The 22915-nt window shown below is 31.3% G+C and overlaps 1 protein-coding gene across 1 annotated transcript in view; it reads left to right on the top strand.

The window, feature by feature from the left end:
- LOC114333401 (anaphase-promoting complex subunit 1) overlaps positions 1 to 22915 on the top strand; it is a 64319-nt gene that overhangs the window by 1720 nt on the left and 39684 nt on the right. The window contains exons 2-8 of the mRNA XM_050654874.1: positions 4960 to 5444; positions 10804 to 11117; positions 14794 to 15074; positions 16082 to 16218; positions 16449 to 16637; positions 17598 to 17784; positions 21265 to 21425. Of these exons, the coding sequence (XP_050510831.1) occupies positions 4960 to 5444; positions 10804 to 11117; positions 14794 to 15074; positions 16082 to 16218; positions 16449 to 16637; positions 17598 to 17784; positions 21265 to 21425 (1754 nt within the window). The remainder of the gene's footprint in view (positions 1 to 4959; positions 5445 to 10803; positions 11118 to 14793; positions 15075 to 16081; positions 16219 to 16448; positions 16638 to 17597; positions 17785 to 21264; positions 21426 to 22915) is intronic.

Here is a 22915-nt window from a genome sequence, read left to right as displayed (position 1 = left end):
AAATACAGGAAACCACTACAGATCAATCAGAAACTATATAACAGTTTTTTTTTCTGTGGAATTTATGGCTTTGGTGAGAACCAATTAGCCAGACTATGTTAGATTGTATAATTAATTTGTGTAAATTGTTTCATAGTATCAAACTTGAGCATGATGTATTCATTTGTTTTGTTAGTAATATGTAGCATTAGTAAAGTGTAAGGTGTTTAATTTTTTTTTTCTTCCGCGCTAGAGCATCAACCTGGTTCAACGCCGCGGAGGTTTTAGCCCTCTTTGTGTGTATGTTTTTATTTTTTTTTGTTTTCTTTTTTTTTGTTTTTGTTTTTGTTTTTTTTGTTTTTTTTTGTTTTTTTTTGTTTTTTTTTTGTTTTTTTTAATTGGTTTATATTTTTTATTATTTTTTTTTTATTTTTTTTGTATTCACCTTTTTTTTTCCTTTAATGCTTTACATTTAGTTTGTTTTGCAGAATTGCTTACAAAATTGGTTAGTAATTTTACAATTTTAGTTTACAGTTTATGATGTGTTGATGAAGTACATAAAGTATATTATTATTTCCTGAAAAAATAATACAATTTAGGTCTATTGGAAGGTTTATCTTGTAGTGAATTAAGTTTTTATATAGATTATTAATGTTTACAATATTTATTGGACATTCAAGTAAAACATGTACCAATGTACCCATTTTACCACAACTACTAGTGGATCGTCTGTAATTTTTATTTTGTGCTTATAATAAGGTGTTAGTGCATGGTTTGCACATATTCGATTTATTGTGGCGACAAAGTTTCTGTTTGGTATTTTGTGAAACCATGGTTTTCTGGGGATCCATATATAACAGTTAAACCTTGGTTTTTTAAAATGGAGTTGACAAAAGATATGACAAGAACCATATGCAGAATGAGATTTAACCACTGTCTTACACCATCATATTTATTTAAACTTAATATAGCTGATAGCCCACAATGTATTTGTGGTCAGTTGGGCAATCTACAACACAAAATTTTGACCTGTTCTCTTATCTCTAATAAAGTTAATATGTTTTTAAATTCACTGTATTCTTTGACTGATGTCCACCATCCAATTAATTTAAATTATTTATTAACATTAGAAAATAATGAGTTGGTATACCGACTATTGTATAAACATATTTTAGATATTAAACTTAAATTGTAATTGTAAAATATAGAGTATTTCTTGTAAATTGTTATATGTTAAAAGAAAAAAGAAAAGAAAAAAAAATATAAATAAAAAAAGAAAGAAAAAATATAAAAAAATATATACAAGAAATAATAGAAAAAAATATATAATAATTAAAAAAATATAGTAAAAAATATGTAGATAAAAATGAATGACAAACTTAAACAGTCCATAGTAAAAAGCTTTCGAATTAAGTGGAGGGCTAAAGAAGAATGTTGCAGTTTTTGCTGTGGAACTCTGAGAAATAAAAAAACAATATATTATAAAAACTTATTAAAAAAAATACAAAAATAATTATTTATTAGTAGAATTGTTTATTAGAGATTAATATTAGTATTAGTTTTAGGATAAGATAAGAAAAAATGACTAATAAAATAAAAAACATTAAAATTGGCGAATGGATTTAGTGTCTGCAGTCATATAAACCTAAACAAACAACAACATTATATGTCTCTTAGTTCATGGTTCATTCTTCTTACCAATCTTCAGTTTTTCATTCTTATAGGGGCCATAATTCTTTAGAACGGCGGTTCCCCACCTTCTATGTCTGGCGACCCACCTTCTGATGTTTTTACCCATCACGACATTTTCGCGACCCATCTGAAATCTGTCCACGACCAACCGGTGGGTCGCGACCCACCGGTTGGGAAACGCTGCTTTGGAAGATTTTCCTTTAGAATATGCTTAATTTTTGTTCATCTTTATCTGTGAGACACATTGTCTCAGTTGCGTATTTTACTACTAATCTGATTGCAACTGTATATATTTTCCATTTTGTATTTCGGGATAAGTTCTTGTCTTTCATTACCCTATGATGTCTCCAGTATGTTTTGTTGCTTGCTCTTGCTAGTGTTTGCTTCGTTAAGTCTTCACATCTCTTATTTTCGCTATTCAGAATTACTCCCAAATATTTGAATTATGTTCTACACTCTTTCAAAAGTGTAGTTTTTTATTTTGATTTCTCTAGTCTTGTTGTCTTCTCTTCTAGAGCAGAGTAGGTATTTTGTTTTTCCTTCATTAATTTGTAGAGCTCTTTTCCTTGCTTCATTTAACAGGGTTGTTACTTCTTTTAATATTTCCTTGTCTCTTCCTATGAGAACTAAGTCATCTGCATATGCTACTATTTGTGTTCAGGAGTGGACTATAGTTCTTTTAATTCCGCTGACCTTGACTGTTCCTTCTAATGCTATGTTGAATAGTGTGGTTGAGAGGGAATCACCTTAATGGACTCCTGTTTCTATTGTGATTGATTTTATGCTACCTTCTTATGTTACTTTAGCTCGAGATCGGTCCATAGTCATTTTTGTTAATCTCATTATACTCAGTCCCAAACCCTTTTTTGCCTCTGTGATTTACCTCTGTGATTATTATACATTGAACTTGGAAAATTATGTATTCCTTGATGAGTATTTGCATATTAAAACAGATTTATACTTATAGATGTATAATTGGTTGGCGATTACGATACTCTAAATAGATAACCAATTAATGAGGCGGGTAAGATAATTTGACACAAAATTAATCGATCATATGGTAAAATGACAATTGTAATTTCTGGGTTAGAAATTTGTTAACTACGTAAATATAAATATTTTATATCATTGGTATATTCGGACATTATGTACTGAAATTTGATATTATATTTATTAGTCCAAGTAGTGAAGCTTAAAATAGGACAAAACCTCGCAATTTTTACAGAATGGATCGATTTGCTTGAAAATTTGAGAATAAGTATGTAGTGGATATTGCAAGGATCAAAATCTATATCATGCCGAAAGGCGCTTTTACCATGGGGGTGGTTGCCACCCCATCTCGGGGGTGGAAATTTTTTGTTATATTTTAATCGCAAAAGTTGGTTACAACGTTCATTCTAAGCAAAAAACGTTCTATATATTTTTTTGATAAAATTAATAGTTTTCGATTTATTCGCTTTCGAAAGTGTTAAGTTTTTTATCGAAAAAATCAATGTTTTTAATAAGTTTTCTGCTAATAACTCCAAAAGTTATCGTTTTATCTAAACAACTTTGCTTAACAAAAATGTACATTTTGAAAAAATAAACAAAACCGTTTTTTAAAATTTTCTTTAAGACCAATAATAGTAATCGAACTATACTGTATTATATGTTGGCTCTTCTTCTAAGATGCTAAATATGGTATTTTCGAAGTCAAAAGACGGGAAAACTATGCATTTTTCAAGGAAAACTTGTTGAAACTAATTTAAAGTACTTAAAAATATCTATCTCCAGAAATAAAAAAAAGTCTTTAGCTCAAAAATTAAGTGACTTATAATGAAAAGAATGTCAGTCCCTATTTTTTTCATCGAAAAAGTGATCGCAAGCAACCCTCCAATTACCACCCTAATTAAAATTAGTCATTGACCTTATTTGTTCTTTTTTGTTTATGTATTATTAATAGGTTCTAGAAGTTTGACCGGCTTAGAATGATTAGTTTAAAAAAAAAATGGAGTTAAAAGCGAATAACGAATTTTTGTAGTTTGGAAAAAATGGCCTTTTCTTCAGAATACCAAGATTAGCATCGGAGATACGAAAAAATGTTTAAATATGAAATTGTAGCTGATTTAATCCCCACGAACCTGGTTTGCAAACATTTTTTCTACGGCAAAAATTGAGTGAGCTATTGACAATTAAAACTTGTAATAACATGAAAAAACCACCTTTACCAACCCTTTCAAAGTCACCTCTTTTTGCGACTGAGGAGTTTTAAATGATTTAATATTAATAGGCTTATAGATCTTGTAAAAACCTACAAAATTATTTTTTAACCAACCTTCTAGATAAAAAACAAAAAAGTTACGGTTAAAAAATCAATATATTTTTTTGAAAAAAAAAAAGGAGAAATCCAATTGAAAGCATAATAATGTAAGTTAGCGGTGTTTTTGGTCATTGGCCTTCTTTATTCTTATTCATTTATGTATTATTAATAGATTCTAGGATTTTGACGGGCTTAGAATGATGAGTTTTAAAAAAAACTGGAGTTAAAAGCGAATAACGAATTTTTGTAGTTCGGTAAAAAATGCTATTTTCTTCAGAATAAAAAGATTAGCATCAGAGATACGAACAAATGTTTCGATATAAAATTGTGGGTTATTTAATTCCTAAGAACCTGGTTTGAAAAAAATTTTTCTAGGGCAAAAATTGAGTGAATCGTAAATGAGTATTTCGAAAAACGTTGATTTTTTCTATACAAAACTAACACTTTCGATAGCGAATAAATCGAAGACTATTAATTTCATCAAAAAAATGTATAGAACATTTTTGGCTTAGAATGAATGTTTTTATCAACTTTCGTGGTCAAAATATAATAAAAAATTTTCACCCACGAGATGGGGTGCCAACCACCCCCATGGTAAAAGCACCTTTCGGCATCATATAGATTTTGATCCTTGGACTATCTACTACTCATTCTCAAATTTTCAGACAAATCGATCCATTCTGTAAAAATTGCGAGGTGAAAAGCTTCGGTTCCTGGCCTATATTTAATTGTACATTAAACTATTTTAAATATTAATATTCTGGCAAATATTTGTATAAATATTGATGTTTATATAAATATAAATATTCTGACAACTGTTAGTGTCAGATTTAACTAAAATGTCATGTAATGATTTGTGACATTCTTAAAATCCTATATGACGTCAAAATTAATGACGCACGAAAAAAAGTGTTTGGGACGGAGAACAGCTTTTTCGATATATTTTGATTTTTCATTTCAATAAATGTTTTTAATACAATTATTTGCAGGAATATGTTCCCAGTGGCCGGCAGCAAGCATTTCGTCATCCCGGCCCGTTTGAATCTTCCGTAAAGTATAGTCAGGCACACTTCGACGAATTTATATTAAATAAATTTGAAAAAGTCTCACTAGCAGACACAAAGGGAACAGAATGGTGGACGTTAAGAAAGGCTCCTTTACGAAGTACTTTAAAGAAAGAATCAGTTGAAGATAACAAAAATGATGGAAGTCACTATTCAGTTAGTTTTAAAAAGAGGCTGACTGACAGTTGGGATGAGGGTGCTAGTTTTAAGTCCAATAGTGATGGCAGTTTTAGTAAATCTAGGAGAGGAACAAAGACCTCGCCAAGATATTCTGAGATAAAACCAAATCAATTTGAATTCAATAAGCCCAAATATAGTAAAATTAGCCCTAATGTTTCTAATTTCTCAACGAAATTAGATCCTACGTATATGGAAGATGAACTGTATGTCAATGGACATGTAGTTATTTGGTAAGTTTAATGTGTAGTGTTTATGTTTCTGACCTTATTATTTCCACGATATTCATCATCATAATTGGCTCTACAACCCATATAAGGCAGTCAATGAGGGTATTTGGCTCCGAATTCCATCCTACTACATCGATTTTCTTGATATTTTCACAGTAAGTAGGGAATAGCTTAAGAAACAAAGTGTACCCTATGCCGATGTGCGCTTTTATCTTGGGGGTGGTTCCCACCACTTCTCGGGGGTGGTTCCCACCCCTTCTCGGTGGTGAAAAATGTTTTGGTTAAAATAGCCACGGAAAAGACTAGAAATCCTAATTTTAAGCAAAAACTGTTCCATAATTATTTATTGAAAACTCAATACTTTTTGAGTTATTCGTGGTTGAAAATTGGCTATTTTCATTGAAAAATTACACCTTTTCGGACGGATTTTTGTAAATACCTTAAAAACTATGCATCTAACAAAAAACTATATAAAATATTTCTGTAGGTTATAAAAAAACAAAGAGATTCGTTCCTTCATAAATCTTCTAGTTAAAATACAAAGAGGGATATGGTAGGTAAGAAGAGTTTGTTTTTTTGCTGCATGCTCAAATCGATGTATTCAACTTGAAATAACAGAGAAACTGTCGATTTTAGGTGTATAATGATACAAATAACTTTTGTAGTGCTTGAAAAGACCTTTAAAAAGAGGAATACTAAATGTCGATTACATTCAAACTAAGCGAGATATTCTTCAAAAAAGTTGATGACTAATGTATTTTAAGAAGATATGAGAAGTATATTTAACCCCTCATCCATCAAAATTTAAATACATCGTTTTCCTTCTACAATACTTTTTATTATAGTGTTATTTCTATGTTCAAAAAGTTGGACTGGATTAAAATGAATGGTTTTTGAAAAAAATAAGATCAAATTATAGAGCGCATTTTTAAATTTTTTTAAAAATCTTCCTTTTTCTCCATGTACCTCGAAAAATATAAGAGATACGAAAAAAAAAATACCACACAAAAATGTAGGGCTTTTCAGATAAAAATTTCCTTTTTATTTTTCATTACTGTATCACTTATCATTTTCAAGTAACATGGAGAAAAATGAAGATTTTTAAGAAATTTTAAAAATGCGCTTTATAATTTGATCTTTTTTTTTCAAAAACCATTCATTTTAAACCCGTCCAACTTTTTGAACATAGAAATAATACTATAATAAACGGTATTGTAGAAGGAAAACGATGCATTTACATTTTGGTGGATGGGGGTTAAAATTACTTCTCATTTTTTCTTAAAATACATTAGTTATCAATTTTGTTTGCAGCAAATCTCGCTTAGTTTTAATGTAATAGACCTTTATTATAGCTCATTTTAAAGGTCTTTTCAAGCACTACAAAAGGTATTAGTAGCATTATACACCTAAAATCGACCGTTTCTCTGTTATTTCAAGTTGAATACACCAATTTGAGAATGTACCAAAAAACAAACTATTTTCACCTACCATATCTCTTTTTATATTGTAACTATAAGGTTTATGAAGGCAAGTGTCTCTTTGTTTTTTTATAACCTACAAAAATGTTTGATATAGTATTTTTACTACAAAAACGTTATTACGTAGGTCAAAATTTTTGACGTAAGAGAACTGTCAAAACATTAGAATGTGACTTTTCATTATTGCCATGTTTATTATAAACATGGCAATAATGAAAAGTCACATTCTAATGTTTTGACAGTTCTCTTACGTCAAAAATTTTGACCTACGTAATAACGTTTTTGTAGTAAAAATACTATATAGTTTTTTTAGTTAGATGCATAGTTTTTAAGGTATTCTCAAAAAACCGTTCGAATGTTTCAATGAAAATGGCCAATTTTCAACCACGAATATCTCAAAAAGTATTAAGTTTTCAAAAAAAATAATATAGAACAGTTTTTGCTTAGAATTCCGTGGTAATTTTAACCAAAAAATTTTCCACCCCTAAGACTGGGTGGGAACCACCCCCAAGATAAAAGCACACACCGGTATAGGGTAGACTTTGAATTAGGAGATAAGTAGAGGCTAGGCCCAAAATTTCATTAAAATCCATGCAGTAGGATAGAATTCAAAGGTCCCATTGACTGGAGTAATAGTGGATCTTCTATGCTTCCATTCCATGCTATCCTTCCCTTGGTTTTCCAATTACATACTCGTAACACTTGTTGTCTTCCAACTGGTCCTTAAATCGTGATCTGGCTCTGCAAGGATGTGGTCTACCTGTGCATATCTATTATAGTGTGCAGTCTACCGATCACAATCTGAATATTTCTGAATGATTTGTGGAACATAATGAAATGTAAAAAGACTCTTGTGGAAAAAATATTTATTCACAAGCAATAAACATTTTTCTGAAGCTATTTCTTTGTGGCATTTATGTAATTTATTATTCTAAAATAAAATAAATATAAATACTTAAATAAAAATAAAATCATTTTATTTAATTCCTTATTTCCTATTTAGAATAATAAATTAATAATAAACAATTATCCTACAAACAGTTTGTTGCTTTTCATTATTGTGCGAGTAAAGATTATAGGTATTGTTTACGCATGGGTATACAGTGCCAGCAAAAAAATCTTTAGAAAGTGAATAAAACTCACAAATCAGAAGAATAATTATTATTTTAATTTTGCAAATTAATACTTTGTCATATCAATTTACTATTTTAGTTAAAATTGGCTTATTCAAACAAAGATTTTGTCCACAAACAACTACATCAACAGTGTACTTTTCTTTCTTTTTCTGGTTGTTTCTCTATATGTTTCTCCTCAAGAAAACTCAGATATATCGACCCCTGCAGAGAATAACGTTGTAACCGGCATTTATGATGTTCTTCAGAAATGATAAAAAAGATACCTATTTCTTTCATCTTTTTTTTATTTAAGGTCTTTATTCCCACCTTTACCTTTCGATAGTTTAGTGTGAAAACCTCGTATCTCATTTCACAGAAAATTGTCAAGACAAGTCATTTATTCATGTTAATATACAAAAGTACTTACATACGTCAAAAAATAGTGTACAACTTTGGTTCTCAGATATAAAATACAAATATAGAAAAACAAGATATAAAATACAAATATAAAAACACAAGGCATAATATGATATAATACATACATCAATTAATACAAACACTTTCTGGGTTCCTAAGAATAAACAAAGTACAATTCAACAATTCACAACCCAGTTCCAAACATTAAAGTTAAAATTTAAAAATTCATCACTGCTGTAAAATGCTTGACTTATGAGAAAATTCTTGAGTTGTTTTCTAAATTGTAAAATTGGCAATTCAGTAATTTCAGTAGGCAACTTGTTGTAGAATGTTACACCATAAGAGTTTGGTCCGTCTCTACTTCTTTGGAGCCTGTGTAGGGCAGTATTAAGGCATGCTTATTTCTGGTTTCATATCGGTGTACATCCTCATGTCTTTGATGACAATCTACATTTTGTTTCACATGAACAAGACTCTCTAGCATAAATAGCGAAGGCAGAGTTAGTATGTGCAGTGCAACAAATGCTTGAGATTTTACAGGAGAGACTTTAAATTTAATTTCTGCATACTATAACAAAACAAAAAACTATCTTTACATATTTTTGATTGTGAGTATGTTTAGATCATTACACATACATTTTTCATAATATATTTTTTGTTAGAGTACTTTTGTTAGAGTATTCAGTTTAAAATCACTCATGTAAAATTTTCTGTAAAATGAGATACGAGGTTTTCACACTAAGCCATCGCTTTATCCCTATACTTACTATACAGCATTATTTTTCCTAAATACATTCCTTAATACATTTCTGCCATGGGTTATATCAATATTATTCTCATTCACATAGATTTCTTTTCCAATCTGCTCTCACCTTGTCCTTCTTCTCCTTTTCCTTTGTGACTCTAAGTGTCGTGTTGGGTCCTTAAGGAGGGGGTATGGTTTGAAATATTTAAATTTTTTTATTATTTCAAATAAAAGTGCATACTTTCAAGAATACTCTCTGAAAATTTCAAAATAATCGGAGTAAAATTACCAGAGATACAGGGTGTTGAATATCCCTACCTTCGACTCGCTTTGCCGCGGCTTCGCGCCAGCACGCCGGAGCGTAGTGAGAAACGTTAAACAACTGTTCGCCTTCTCTTTTGTAGATTACTCCCCAATTTAAAAAACATATTCCAATGTTCATCACTTTACGATTTGGCAGACAAATAAGAAGATGAAGATGCAGTTGTCAAAACTTTAAACGCATTTTTCTCAAAACTTCTTTTTCAAATGCGGTGGACATTGTAACTGAAAAACTACTCGGCCGATCTACCTGATATTTTGCACAGATTTTCTTTAGACATTTCGTGAGGTAACAACGTCGAGATATTTTTCGTTTTGTGCTTATTTTTTGTTCAACAATATTAAATATGTTGGTTTTCACAAAATTTTTATCAAAAATTTCGTATTTTTGACTTTTGAGTGATACCAAAAATTCAAAAATCATTAAAAATAAAAAAACTCGACGTTGTTACCTCGTGAAACTCATAAGCTAATAAAATCTTTTTGAATTTATTGTTTCGTATAATCCAGTGATGAGTTCTGATGTCCACCGCAAAATCCATTTTTTTTGAGCTGCCTGCCAAAATTTGTCGCCAATGGCTTATTTTTCAATATTTTGGATTGAATTTTTTCTTAAATATTCTTTGAATTGTACTTAATGTGTTTATTTAATTTAAAAATAAAACAATTCTACCATAGTTTCGAAAAAAATTCACAAAAATGTGCTTGATATGTTGATTTCAAACCATACCCCCTCCTTAAGGGACGGAAAGGGAGCCAGCTATCGGAACTAGGGAAACACTGACTCTAAACTATCATCATAATCATACATCTCCAAGTGGAGCAAAGGGCACCTTGCGCTGTTTCAAGTAGCATGAGGAATGATGGTGAGGTTGCTAGTCCCACGCAGACTCTAAACTATACTTTTATTTAAAGGTTTACAACATCCATAATCGTAAGGTTACGAAGATGTTGTTTCGCGGGGTAGTCGTTCAGACACCCATCTCACACAAATGCTAACTATAATAACAATCTAATAATGAAATATTAATGCATCTATTTTACCCCTCTTTGGGCTTTTATATCAATCTTTATTTTGGACTTTGAAAGTAAACGGTACGTGAGTATCGTTACTTATTAGCGAGGTTACCTAAACAAACTCCATCAACCAAACTTCGCTTTGTTTGTGATTATAGAAACAACAACTTCTGTATCGACCTAATTATGCTTACATTATATACATATTTTGGATACATATTATATTATACAGTAAGGGTTTTTCCCTATTTTATATAATGTATTTTTAGGTCCAGAGGTTTAGTAAACAATTATGACGATTTAGACAATGGCAGGAAGACTGTTTGTTGTTACACATCAGAATCTCCAGTACACCAAGCTCTCTGGTGCACCTTTCACTGTGATTGCCCAGCTTTTGAAAATGTATTGGATATGGTGTCTGATGAGCCTTCTGGGAGTCCCGTTGAAGCAGTTTGTATTACCGATTCTCATAATATTAAAGTTTACACTCCCAAAGGAGAAGATTATACAGTATCTGTGCCATTTATTATAGATAAGTTGTGGAGTACTAAATATGGAATATTTATATCAAAGGAAAATCAAAGTGAGTATTTATTTATGCGATTTATGATGTTGGCTTCATATTTCTGAGTTTATTTTATTTTCCTGTACTTTTTTATCTCCTTTTCTTTTTCTCGATTTCTCTATTTCTATCATATGTGGTGATAGGTACGTAAATTGTTTTAAATATTATCATTTTGGTTTTCCTTGTTATTTCCTTTTTATTTAGAAAGTTTTTATATAGGGAATGATATTTTCTTGTTGCTGCTTTTATTCTATTTCCAATTTTATCTTCTTGCCACCTTTTATTTAGGAAGTTTTTATATAGGGAATGATTTATGTTCTGGTTGCTGCTTTTATTCTATTTCCAATTTCATCTTCTTGTGTACCCTTCTTATTTAAAATTATTCCAAAGTATTTAAATGTCTCTACCTGTTCTATTTTGTTGCCTTGGATTTCAATATTCACATTAACTTCTTTGTTGGATATTGCCATCACTTTTGTTTTTTCCATATTTATTATAAGGTTGTAATTTTTTAATTCTATCTCCCAGATTTTTATATTTTCTTCCAGAGCTTTTTCAGTCCTTGTCACAATAACAATATCATTTGCAAACACACAGGCTTCGATTTTTATTTGTTGCAGGTTTCTGTATCCTATGGTATATTTTTTTGTTTTTGGCCAGCACTTTTTAATAACTTTGTCACTTACACAGATAAACAGTAGTGGGCTCAATATTCCTCCTTGTCTGATTCCGTCGTTATTTGTAGATTTGCTGGAAAGAAGATTGCCTGTTCTTACCTGATTTATGGTGTTGCAATACAAACTCTGGATTGTGGTTATCAGTTCCATATTATCTACTCGCTTATTTGTCAAGCTTTGCCATATTACCTCTTTGCTCATCATGTCAAAAGCTTTTTTCATATCTATGAATCCCAAATATACCTGCTGCAGAGTATGAACCTGCTAGAGGTAGAACCTAGAGTACCTGCTATGTACAGGGTGTTTCAAAAAAAGGTAACCCTGTCTCTAGGGTAGGTAAAAAACTGAAAAATAATTGGAGTTTGCTTAGTAAAAAATTTTTGTAACGCCATCCGTTTTCAAGATACAGGGCGTTGAAGAAAAAAAAATTTTACGCATTTTTTACGATTTTACCGAAACTACTGGCAACATTGTAATGAAATTTTATACGAATATGTTTTGGAAGCTGATACATCCCATGAATTTGTTTTTATATCTGATTCTCATAGAGGGCGCTAGTTACACGGATCGTACTAAATATTAGTCAATATAACTTTTTTAAGAGTATAATTATTAATCAAAATTTCAAGTAAACTTAAACATCATTCAATTTTACACGAAAAAGGTACTCTTGGTAAAACTCGATACTGTGTACCGTTTTCGGAATATTTTGATTTGAAAATTATGAAGTAATAATTGATGCTGGTATAAAGTAGTTAGTAATTAAACAAAACTCACAAGAAGAAAATTAAATTAATGACTAAGAACATAAAATAAAATTCAATTACAGTAAGTGTTCAAAATGTCCTCCGTTTTCGCGAATACACAAGTCTATTCTTTTTTCTAAAGATTCCATTAACCTTCTAAACGGTAGGGGATCAGCTATGATGTCATTAAATTGACGTTGAATTCTTTCTTCCAATTCTTAACGTGAATTTACCTCTGTAGCATAGACTTTTTCCTTAATATACGACCAAACTGTGTAGTCCAAAGGGTTAAAATCGCATGACCGAGGAGGCCAATGAATCGGAGCTTCTGCACCTCTACCAATCCATCGATTCGGAAAATGATTACTCAACCAATTACGACACCTTCTATCAAAGTGTGGTGGAGCTCCATCGTGCATAAAAAATAAACATCTTCGCTCGTTTAGCGTTAAATCTTCTAATATCTCGAATAAGGAATTGTTTAAAAAATCAAGATACATATCACCATTTAAATTTCCAGGTAGAATATGATAACCTATTAATTTGTTACCTAAAGTTGCTGCCCAAACATTAACTTTAAATGAGTGTTGGTAATGTGTTACCCTTTTGACTCGTGGATTCTCATCACACCAGTAGTGTGCATTATGGGAGTTAAACATACCTTGTCGCGTAAAGGTGGCCTCGTCCGTAAAAAGAATGCATTTTAAAACATTTGGATTGTGGGCTGTCCTTTGTTGCAATGTTTCACAAAAATCCACTCTAACCGGTAGATCATCTGGCAAGAGCTCTTGGACTTGTCTGTAATGATAAGGATGTAGTTGCTCTTCTTTCAGTATCCGCCAAGTACTTGAAGAAGAAGTATTTGTTTGTCTTGCTATATTCCTTACGCTAACTGTTGGATCTTGATCAAGTAAATTTAAAATATTATTTTCTTTATTAATTGTTCTTGTTGTTCTTGGTCTACCAGAATTTATTTTATTTGGTCTAACATTCACAGTTTCTCGACAACGTCGTTCAACGGCTCTAAATGTTTTTTTACTTGGTAAGTTTCTTCTAGGAAACTTTTCTGCATAACGTGTCACAGCTGCACTAGAACATCCTAAACATTCGCCTAAGGTTAATAACATGTCAGTGTATTCAACATTTGAGTACATTTTGATTTGATTTGACAAATAACAAGGTTTCAAAACTCTAATTATTTTTGATTTATCGTCATAACAATCAATAAATGTCAGATTTCCATGGCACACTTGGAGAAAATAGTATACCTATTAGAAGTTTATCATTACTACCAGCATCAATTATTACTTCATAATTTTCAAATCAAAATATTCCGAAAACGGTACACAGTATCGAGTTTTACCAAGAGTACCTTTTTCGTGTAAAATTGAATGATGTTTAAGTTTACTTGAAATTTTGATTAATAATTATACTCTTAAAAAAGTTATATTGACTAATACTTAGTACTATCCGTGTAACTAGCGCCCTATATGAGAATCAGATATAAAAACAAAATTATGGGATGTATCAGCTTCCAAAACATATTTGTATAAAATTTCATTACAATGTTGCCAGTAGTTTCGGCAAAATCGTAAAAAATGCGTAAAAGTTTTTTTCTTCAACGCCCTGTATCTTGAAAACGGATGGCGTTACAAAAATTTTTTACTAAGCAAACCCCAATTATTTTTCAGTTTTTACCTACCCTAGAGACGGGGTTACCTTTTTTTGAAACACCCTGTATATCTGCTGTAGAGTAAAGATATGGTCCTAGACGCTATGTGCTGGCCTAAAACCACTTTGAATATCTGCTAATCTAGGCTCGATTAAATTCCGGAGCTTCCGTTCTAGTATAATTTCATAGACGTTTAATGTTGAGCAGAGCAGTGATATGCCTCTGCACTTTCCACATTCTCTTGAATCTTCTTTTTTGTGTATAGGCCATGTGTTATAGCCATGTTTCAGTCTCGGTATTTTTTTAGTTTTCCATGTTAGGTTTAAGAGTTTATAAAGTTCCTTTTTACCCAGTTATCCCAGATATTTCAATATCTCGGCATCTAATCCATCTATACCTGCAGCTTTACCTATTTTTAGTTGGGCTAAGGCATCTTCCACTTCATTCATTTGTATTTTATTGTCTCCAATCACATCTTGTTCTTTTGTGGTTGTATTGTTTATCTTTGCTTTTTTACTTTCTGCTGTTGTCTCGTATTTGCTTAAAAGTTCCATAAAATTATATTCAATAAAGTTCCAATACACAACTTTCATTTTTAGGCTTTCCCAAGGATCATATTTACGAAACTAGAGCAACCCTATTTTCTTTAGCATATCCATTAGACGACATTTGTCCAGTGGTTGTTAACCAATCTGGAGCATTAAATATTCTAAACAATACTAATATAGAAGTTGTGTTTACGAGCGATGGTCCTAGTATATGCATGATATACGATTCCAATTCCAAACAACACAGTATATATAGGATAAGAAAAGTTAGACCTGATGAAAGAGAGTTTGGAGATAGGATCGCAAATATTTCTGCTAGTCAATCTAATAAGGTAAGTGTTTATTAGAATTATTCAAGAGACCATTTTTAGCGACGAAGAACATTTTTATTAGCGATATACAATCGACAGTTCATCACAAATAAAATCTTTTTTGTTTTGTCGCAAGTCTGTAACACTCACTCACAGATTTTTTATTGAAATGTTTTTCATGGGTCTTGTGTCGTTTATTTAGCACTACTAAAAATGTCTGTGTTTAATTATAATGTGCTTTGTCACTCTTTTAATGTACTGCTATATTTTTTGTATATATTATTCTAATTGATAAAATAAGCATAGTTAGTGAAAATGGAAGCCTACTAATAAACTTCGCTGCTAACTAGGAAATGAGCATAAGCTCAACCTTTTTCCCTAAATGAGACATTCATAATGCCACATGGCTCTCATCGAATGGTCAAACAACCAACCAGATAGATCATATGTTAATAGACGGAAGAGCGTCAACAAACATGGGAGCATGTATGCGGCTCGGGCTCGGATCACTTTCTATTACAAATAAAATTTAGATGCTGTATAAACAGACAGGAGAAGAAAAAACACAAACAGTTCAAAAAATTAAACCTGGACAACCTGAAAAATTCCAAAATAGAAAAACGATTGCAAGAAGAATTGAATGGAGAACTCCTAGAAAAAATGGAGGAAACAATACAAGAAGAATATAATAAGATTAAGATGATAACATGGTAAACGGCTAAAAGAGTGATAGTAATTAAAAATTATAAAAAAAGAGCTTTGATTTGATGAAGAATGAATGATGAAGAACAAGCAATAGACAAAAAAAAAAATAAAATATATGTGCAGTATACTCAAACAAGAACACGAGAAAGGCTCGAAAAATTTAAAGAATGAAGAACGATAGGAAAAATATGTAGTTAGTAGTTAAATATTATTGCATTGAAAAGGTCTTTGGATTTTATTTTGTAGAGTGGCTATGACAATGCATACTATTCATACTTAATGCTACAATGTCTACTTATTATAAAAACGCAACATTTTTTTAGCTAAAAAGTCGACTCTCAATGTGGGAAAATGTAGTAAGCCCAAGAAGTAGTGTCCCTTCCACACCTGCGAATACTAATATATCTAACATAGGTCATTTACTCACTTCTAGGTCTCAAAGTTCAATGGCAATGATGAGGTAAGTAATAATAATAAGTATTTCATTATGGAATAGTAGAATACTATACTTTTTCGGCATTATCACGAGGAACAAACAACTGGACAATCTCAGGAACGAATAATACACTCAAGAGCATCAACACTGTAATTCGTTTTAGCTTATCACTACGTGGAAAACGTAGAGCTTGATGTTAGAAAAATATTATGTACATATTACATTAATATTGATATGAGTATTTTTATTTTCAGTCGGTGTCAATCTCCAGGTGTTTCTTATAATAGTCCATGGCAAGCGCAGAATTCGAAAATCAATACGAGTTTAAAAAATTCGACAATATCCAATAAGTCTTATTTTGATTTATCTAAAAATGTGTCATATCTTCGTGCCATGCCCACCGTTTGTTTGGATTATTTGTGGACTGATACATATTCAATACAGTAAGTATTATTTTTGTAATTTAAGTTTAAGTGTAAATAAATAAGTAAAAACCGGCTAAGTTCAAAATGTTAATGTTTTAAAAACTAAAAAACGTTTTAAGTAACATCTCTGTATGGAGACAATCTATGACTGGTTTCGGAACGAAAATTCTACTTTAAATAGATGAAAGATATACATAACATTTTGCCCTGTCTATTATGTTGAAGCGATCATTGTCCAGGATGTAAATACGGGAGGTATACAAAGAGTAAATAAATGAGAATAGATTCGAATAAATGAAAATTTAAATTAAAGAATAAATATTACAGAGAATAGTTGATCCAAAAGTTGAGTGTCAAGAGTAAAACAAACCAGAAAGTTGACAACCTATTAAAATCAAGAAATTTGAATACAATAATTATTTGAAGAAAAATAACAACTTTGTGATGTTTATAACGTTACAGATTTTAAAATAGGACAAAATCCTTTGTAAAAGGTATAACATTTGATTAAAATTCCTTTAAAGGGCTACATCACAACAAAACGTTTTCGATTTTTATAAAAAATCATCATCAGTGTTAGATAAACTGGATGCTAGCCGAGCCACAAAAGAAAAATATCCGGGTAAAAACCCTTTAAATACAATATCGATATTTTTCTTTTGTGGCTCAGCTAGCATCCAGTTTATCTAACACTGATGATGATTTTTTATAAAAATCGAAAACGTTTTGTTGTCATGTAGCCCTTTAAAGGGATTTTAATAAAATTTTATACCTTTTACAAAGGATTTTGTCCAATTTTGTGATTGATGGTATACAGCCAACTACAGGAAAAACATTTTCTTTTCCTTGTGGATTTTGTTACAGATTTTATTGCACCCCTCTAACGAGAAATATTGTAATAGTTTAAAACTTGTTTTTTAATTTCACACATAATCTAAAATCTTTAAAAAAAATTTAATTTAACCTTTTTATTTTTAGAGATAGTAACACTGCAGCTGCAGCATCCAAGGTATTTTTTATGGATGACGTTATGGACCAAAAATATTTGTGTTATATTCTAGAATCTAGATCTCAGTTATCAATAGTCAAAGTAGATATTCGGAATAACGATATAAAATTTGGAATATTAACGAGTATTAGTGCGAAAGATGCTGCTCCGATACCAGTAAGTATAAAAATAGAGTCACATTAGTGCTGAACAAGACATAGGCCATAATTAACTTTTATCGTCATACTACTTTTATTACTCACCCATTTTATATTTGCAAAAATTATACGAGCAGTTAACCGTGCTTTGGAGGGCACGTTAAGCCGTCGGTTCCCCTAAGCTAGTGTGCATCGACAGTAGCTACTTCAAACAGGGTTAAAGATGCAAGTGGTTACGGAATCTGTCCGAAAGGATCTTCCTGGCAAAATTACCATACGATGTTATTATATTTGCAAGTTATTCAGTTATACAGCTATTTTAGTTGGTGGAACTAATAATTCACTACAGAAATTTGGATGAATCAGTGAAAACGGCCATAAAATAGAAAGAGTAAAATCATCCTACCTTGGTTCGAATGTCAGTAAAAGGGCAGCAACAGTTCTAGATATTTTCCCATGTAAAATCCCATAAGAAATCGCTAAGGTCCATTCTGGTCATTTTTGACGCTTTTTGCGCAAAGCTGACTACAGACTGACTCGACCTGACTACAGGCTGACTCGACGCTGAGTCGAGTCAGCGGTGAGTCAGCCTGTAGTCAGCTTTGCGCAAAAAGCGTCAAAAATGACCAGAATGGACCTTGTTGTCTAGAAAATATCTAGAACTGTTGCTGCCCTTTTACTAACGTCAATGAAAATTGGGACCATTCCCTAGAAATCAAATGTAAGATCTGCATATAAAAAAGTGGCTAAGCTATTCAAATGTCATGATTTATCAATAACCATCCAAATAAGGTTATTACCGGGTTATATTTTTCCTATACTATTTTACGGAGTTAAGTCGTGGACTCTGACAGACGCTGCCTGCGAGTGAATTGAGGCTAAAATCGAAATGTGGCGTTATCGTCGAATCCTGAAGATATCTTCGACCACGTTACTAATCAGGGTGTTTTGTTGAGAATATAAAAAGAAAATGAGCTGTTAACCACAATAAAAACAGCCAATATCGAATACCTTGGTCACATCATGAGGTACAGTATAAGATATGGACTGCTCCACCTAATCTTATAAGTAAAATAATGAGGAAAACGAGGACCAGGAAGGCGAAGGATTTCCTGGCTGAAAAATCTACGTACGTGGTTCTACACAACAACTACAAATCTTTTTAAAGCAGCAGTGTGCAAAGTACAGATTGCCATGATGGTCGCCAACATCCGAAACGGATAGGCACTACAAGAAGAATATAAAAATACAACTTTGGTATGGTTTTTGGTGAACATATTAAAATATTTAGAAGTTATGAGTATGTCGTTACCCCTTTATTGTATTGGTTTATAGATCTCTAATAGGCTATTGATTATGTTCAAAATAAAAGAGCTAAAAGGAACTACAACGTTAACGGAATTTTATTGTCTCATATGGTCAATGGACCCCTAAACTTGAAAAATCCGCGGAGTGCTACCATTTAAATAGGTGCGTTTTTGAGAAAGGGGTGAATTAGTCCCTAGGCACAGGGTGAATTAGGGTGAGTTCTATACACTTTTGGTACAAACCTGTCTACAGGAAAATTGTTCCAGGTTAAATTTACTATCGAAATATCACACTTTAAAGTCAAAAATATTTTTTTACACAAAATATACTCAAAATTAAAACAATAAAAAAACACGAAAGAAAGCCATTTTGTTTTTTGCCCCATAACTTTTTTCTACAGGGATATAGGTATAGGTATTGCTTCAGCGGAAAATAACTCCCATCCTTCTTCTTTAAAATGACGTTTAGTAGAAGTCTCTACGATTTACAGTTTCCGAAATAGGATTTGTCAAAGTTTGTCGCTCACAGCATTTTTGTGCCATTTTCCTCATTATTTCGCACATATTGCTCTGTAACTTTTTTCTACGCGTTTCTAGGTATATGCAATGGTACATTTAGTAGCAAGAGAAGTTAATTACCTTTAAAATGGTATATTGTATAAGGTTGCACGACTATTTTTAAGCAAGTTATGCTTTTTCAAAGTTTTATACTTTAATGATTTTTAATATTTTTTATGATTATTTTTTAAATTTTTCATTATGACTTTTTTTCTTGTAAAGTTAGGTATATACATTGTGAAATAAATAAAAGCATATTCTCTTTACTTTAAAATGGTGTATTGCAAAAAATTATAGGACTATTTTTAAACAAGATATCCGTAAGATATCCAAGAGTATCCGTAATTTGAGAAAAATTTTAATTTTTTTTATTTTTTTAATCGGAAGAATATAATTGCACATTATAACATCATTGTTAATTCCAAATAACTTTTCTTAATAACCCTTTTCGATATTGTGAAATATAAAGGTACTTTACCCTTGAGCGAAATTCATATTTTTTAATTTACCTTGTACACTATTGATAAAATTGTATATCTGATGATTGCAGCTTAGGTTTTAAACTATGCAGAGCATTTTATTATGAATAACTTTTTTTCATAAAGTTAATCATAAAGAAGTTTTCATATGGTTCCAACTTAATGCGACCTATTGCACGTGTATCTGTCACACTTTGAAAAGCATATTATCTTGTTTAAAAATAGATTTTTTTATAATACACCATTTTAAAGTAAAGAAAATAGGCTTTTTTTATAATACACCATTTTAAAGTAAAGAAAATGGGCTTTTGTTTTTATTGCACAATGTATATTCCTAAATATACAATAAAAGAAGTTATAATGGGAAATTTAAAAATAATCGTAAAATATATCAAAAATCATTAAAAGTATAAAATTTTGAAGAACTATATCTTGCTTAAAATTAGTCATACCGCCTTATAGAATAGACCATTTTAAAGATAATTGACTTTTCTTCCTATTTAATGTAACTTGAATATACCTAAAGCTGCGTAGAACAATGATTGCGAAGTAACAAGGAAAAGTCCCAAAATCGCTGTGAGTGGCGAACTTTGAAAAATCATATTTTGGAAACTTTAAACCATAGGGACTTCTACCAAATGTCAGTTTAAAGAGAAAAGAGGAACTTTTTTTTTCTGTGAAGCAATGTCTATGCCTTCATCCCCGTGGAAAAAAGTTATGGGGCAAAAAACAAAATTGCTATCTTTCGTGTTTTTTTCTTGCTTTTCTTTTGAATATATTTTGTGTAAAAAAAATATTTTTGACTTTAAAGTGTGATATTTCGATAGTAAATTTAACCTGGAACAATTTTCCTGTAGACGTGTTTGCACCAAACGTGCATAGAACTCACCCTAATTCGCCCTGTGTTTAAGGACTAATTCACCCCTTTCTCAAAAACTCACCCCTTTAAATGGTAACACTCCGCGGTTTTTTCATATTTAGAGGTCCATTGACTATATGAAACAATAAAACCCCGTTAACGTCGTAATTCCTTTCTAAAATACATAATCAATAGCCTATAAGTAATATTACATAGATAGTACTATACTCATCACAATTTTATTCCCTATGTAGTTTATGTAGCTTCTTAACCAAAATATGTCGTTTCTGTTTCAGCATTTACATATGTTAGCCATTTTGGAGCATAGCGGTAATGTTACTCTTTATTCAGGATTAAACGTTATTGGCAAATTACATATAGGAGGTACTTTAGCACAACATATGCCTTCGCCGATTGCAAAACGCCATACGCTACAAGTTAATTCTCCATATCCAAGGTAGGTATTCAATCCATCATCATCATCAGCCCATAGTCGTCCACTGCTGAACATAGGCCTCCTCGAAAAACTTCCATTTAGATCTATCCTTCGTTTTTCTTCGTTTCTTACCCTATCTCTTAACGTTATGCCCAACAATGATATTTCCATTCTACGTTGCGTCACTTGTAGTTTTCGTGCAGATGTCCTTGTTAGGGTAAGTGTCTCTGCGCCATATGTAAGAACAGGCAGGACACATTGATTAAAGGCTCTTCTTTTTAAGCTGATAGGTTTATCACCTTTAAAAATATCACGTAGTCTTCCATATGCTGCCCATCCCAGAGTTATTCTTCTTAGAAGCTCAGCAGTTTGATTGTCTCTGCTAATTTTTACCGTATGTCCAAGGTATATGTAGCCGTCAACAACTTCAATTTCGACGTTTTCTACTTTTAAAGGATGGCTCGGAACTAAATTCGTCATCATTTTGGTCTTTTGGTAATTAATATTTAGACCTACTCTACGTGCTGCATCGCGGAGTTCATTCAACATATCATTGGCAGTTTTTAGGTCATCTGAAATCAGAACAATATCATCTGCGAATCTTAGATGACTAAGCATCTCACCATCGATATTTATTACTTTATTTTCCCATTCCAGTGATTTCAAAGCATGTTCAAGTACAGTAATAAACAACTTAGGCGACATAGTATCTCTCTGTCGAATACCTCTCCTGATATATATCTTATTGGTAGGACCGTGCAGATTTATAGTTGTTGTAGCATTTCTGTATACATTTTCTATAATATTTGTGTACCTATGATCAATTCGACCTTCTTCCAATGCCTTAAGTAGTGCGGGTACTTCGATAGTATCAAACGCTTTATGGAGGTATTCAATTCAAATAAATAAAATATACTTCCCGTCATAAAAAACTGGTACACTTTTTTTTCCCAATGTAAACCTGTGTTCAGACTGGATACAAGAGTTCGTGAATCTCTTCGTTGTCGCCATAACAGATAACGGAATTGCACTAAATCTAAATACAAAAAAATAACGTTCAAAAATGTATAAAGGTTTTAGATAGGTATTATTTTTATCACTACCAATTGACGAAACCTGGGAAAGCTTGGACGAAGATGAAAATTTATAACTAAATTTATTTTTCAGTGCCCAGAAGATTACAAGAAGTGATTAATAATAATGGAGCTATGACAAAATATTAATATTTCAGCAGTTTCGAATTGTAATACATACATAATATATTTAAATTCCACACTTGTTCACTGTAAAAGTTATTCATATTGTATTAATTTCAAATCATTTTTTTTTTATTTTTCCCGTGTGTTTATTCTAGTATAACACAACTTAATAGAGTTTTGTATTTACAATACAATTTACGAGAAACCAATCACGCCTCTCGATTTTAATTTAAACTAATAATTTAAAAATGTATAAATATTTTCAATTTCTTTGCAACACGAAAATGCAGCAGCTGCATAATACTCTGGTTA

Source organism: Diabrotica virgifera, chromosome 6, assembly GCF_917563875.1.
Source record: "Diabrotica virgifera virgifera chromosome 6, PGI_DIABVI_V3a".
NCBI classification, from domain to species: Eukaryota; Metazoa; Arthropoda; class Insecta; order Coleoptera; family Chrysomelidae; genus Diabrotica; species Diabrotica virgifera.
The sequence above is the reverse complement of the archived record's forward strand: the minus strand, read 5'-3'. Positions and strand labels throughout refer to the sequence as shown.